Genomic DNA, 3,052 nt, shown 5'->3' with positions numbered 1-3,052 from the left:
GGGAGAAAGGTTGTTTTCTGCTGCTCCAGAGAAGCGGACACGGAGCAATGGATCCAAACTACAAGAAAGAAGATTCCACCTAAACATTAGGAAGAACTTCCTGACAGTAAGAGCTGTTCGACAGTGGAATTTGCTGCCAAGGAGTGTGGTGGAGTCTCCTACTTTGGAGGTCTTTAAGCAGAGGTTTGACAACCATATGTCAGGAGTGGTCTGATGGTGTTTCCTGCTTGGCAGGGGGTTGGACTCGATGGCCCTTGTGGTCTCTTCCAACTCTATGATTCTATGATTCTAAGTAATGAAGGATGTTCTCTCTAAACTTGTCAGATAATTATTTTCTTCAACAGAAGGTTCGGACTCAGGTGCCAAATTGAAACGTGAGGCTGCTGATTCCTGGTGGTTAGTGATATTAGATTTGGGGCAGGAGCGGAGCTCAGTGCCAAAGGGGGTTTGTTACTCATTTGTTCTTTCCTGTTTTCTCATTGCTTATCCTTATTTCCAAAATTTTCATTTATTTGTTGTTGTTTTTTTAAAAAAATAAACTCTTGCACTCTTGAAAATCCAATTTTTCTTTCACATCTTCAGTACTGAAATAAAGCCTAAGACAAAATTCCAAATGAATTTGGTAGTACCTGCTTTTATGTGGGAAATTTCTTGGAGGGCAGGATTTACCCATCCTAATATGAACAAAATGAGAAAAAAGCTGGGTCATATTTCATTCAACTGAAAGAAGACAGGTGGCATCTTGAATTCAAGGCAGTTGACACAGCGGTGTTTCCAAATTCCTCCCTTTCAAATGGCACAAATTAAAAGGAAAATTCTGCACTTTATCTCTTTGTAGTAAAAACAATGCATTCTTCCAATTATTTTTCTAGGGCACCCATTGGTAGCCGTCAGCCTTAACAAATGAATGCCTATTAACTGTTACATGTTGTTGCTTTGTATCCTTAGCTGAGAGGCAATCTAACTCCCTACATATGTAAACAACATGTCAGGTCTTCTGACATTGCATTACATAATCCTAAGAAGCAACAATTACATTTTGTAAGATGACAAGCACAGGTATACAGGCGGAGACTACGGATGAGAAACTATATTGCTTTTCTGGCTGCCTGATACATTTTGAATAATAATAATTGCTGACATAGAGATGACTACCTATTTCATCATTCATGATCTCAGTTTTCATTTCTCATGCTTAAGGTTTTAACAGAGGAAAACAAAACAAAACGAAATGAAATGAAAGCTACTCGACAAGAGAATTGGAAACAGAAAGAGAGGAGATGGACTCTGAGCTATTAAAAACAACCTAGCACCTTAAAACTAACCAATTTTTAATGGTGTAAGCTTCCAAGGACAATTAGTAACCCTGAAAACGATTAGCATTACTTGTTAAAATATGATCATGAGTTACATAACTTTCCTTGGAATAATAGGAACGCTAACTGATGGGCAGTCAAATTCAGCTACGGATGCAGGTCCCAGCAACTACCCTGCCCTTTGGGAATCGAGCTGTGATGAGTGGAGAGACTGAGCATGGGGAAAATTCGCTAAAAGAGGAATAATCAGGGGAGAAACTGGGGGTGGAGGACTCACCCAACGCCTGGAGGAGAGTGCTGGCCGCTTGGTCGGACGGCGCCTGGTGGTCGCAAGGCTCCCAGATGTGTTGGGTCAGCCAACCAAGGGAGCATTCTTGCCTCCAGTGGTAACATGGGGGTGGAGTGGTGAGCTTCCTCCCCGTAGAGAGCGCCCTTTTCTTAATCTTCTTAGCCACCTGCACAGCTCAGCTGGGAACGCCCCTTGCCATGCCCTTATGCATGCGAGGTGGAGAAATGATCCCTTGCTGGTGTGCTGTGCTAGCAGATGGTACTGCAATAGCGCATGAGACTGGTAGCAGGGTTATGTTATTATTGTTGTTGTTGTTTTTACTATTATCAATGTTAGTATTATGGTAATTCAGTGGTACCTCTGGTTACGAACTTAATTCGTTCCAGAGGTCCATTCTTTTTTTCTTTTCTTTTTTTCTATTTGAACAATTTATTAGTTTGCCTGTTTTTACAAGTTTAGAAAAAGAATCCCAGGATTTTTCCTCCTGTGTGTTTTCGCCTAGCTTCCTCATGGTCTATGATGCCAGCTGAAGTTGTTAGCACAATGTACCCAAACTGACGTGAAGGTAGTAGGTTGTTCTGCCACTTTTCCAAATCCTTCAGTTGGACATCAAATCTGGGGCTGATCACACCACACTTGTTGAGTCTGCCTGTGAGATTAAGAACAATCTTCCCAGCTCTGTGACCATCAATGATCTCAAATTCACCTATGTAACCATGCTTCATCATCACAGTTAAGAACCGGACAATAACTTTGGAGCACGGTCTGATGAGAACTTGACGTTTTACACTCTTCTCAGCATTGTTGATGCTTTTAAGATAAGCTGAAACCGTTCTTATCCTGAGGCGTGCTTTCACTAATGGCGCCTCCTGCTCACATCCTGGGGCAAAGTTCCCAACCTGGAGCAACTACTTCCGGGTTAGCAGAGCTCGTAACCCGAAGTGTGCACAACCAGAAGCGTCCATAACCAGAGGTACCACTCTACTGGAAAGGACTGGAAAGAAATAGGAAGTGATATAGCAAAGAATTATATGGAAGAGCCACAGAGCCGCAAAAGATAAGCACGCGCTTAGGGAAAGCTATAAAAGTAAAGCAGAAAACTGTTACCATATGAATTTGTACGCATTCTTAGCGCCAAGCCATTTGAAGCCTCCAGAGTGTAAGGGGGGGAAATTTTAAGGGCATAACATACAAAGGCAACATCAGCAGGCCCCATTTTGACCATTTGATTTGCTAAAATGGATAAAAAAACAACTCGCAAGTTGAGAAGGGACAAACGCACTAAATTACATCACATAAAGGTTCCATGTGTGTGCAACACAGATGGTATTACTGTTCTAACAAGTTATATAAATTGCAGAGATATAAGAGAATACATATTTTCCCGGTACATTTCTGAGCACGATGCAAAGTGTTGGTGCTGACCTGTGAAGCCCTAAACGGCCTC

General features: G+C 41.9%; 1 protein-coding gene across 1 annotated transcript; it reads right to left on the bottom strand.

Moving 5' to 3' along the window:
• Positions 1 to 2,004: 2,004 nt before the first annotated feature.
• LOC310691710 (small ribosomal subunit protein uS8-like) lies at positions 2,005 to 2,731 on the bottom strand (the record flags this gene model as incomplete). The annotated part of the gene is made up of 2 exons (XM_083471573.1): positions 2,005 to 2,485; positions 2,713 to 2,731. The coding sequence occupies 2 exons, from the start codon at positions 2,729 to 2,731 to the stop codon at positions 2,061 to 2,063; spliced, it is 444 nt and encodes a 147-aa protein (XP_083327699.1). The 3' UTR covers positions 2,005 to 2,060.
• Positions 2,732 to 3,052: the final 321 nt, after the last annotated feature.

Source organism: Podarcis liolepis, assembly GCF_965112155.1.
Source record: "Podarcis liolepis genome assembly, chromosome: 13".
Classification (NCBI taxonomy): Eukaryota; Metazoa; Chordata; class Lepidosauria; order Squamata; family Lacertidae; genus Podarcis; species Podarcis liolepis.
This window is presented reverse-complemented; position numbering and strand designations above follow the sequence as displayed.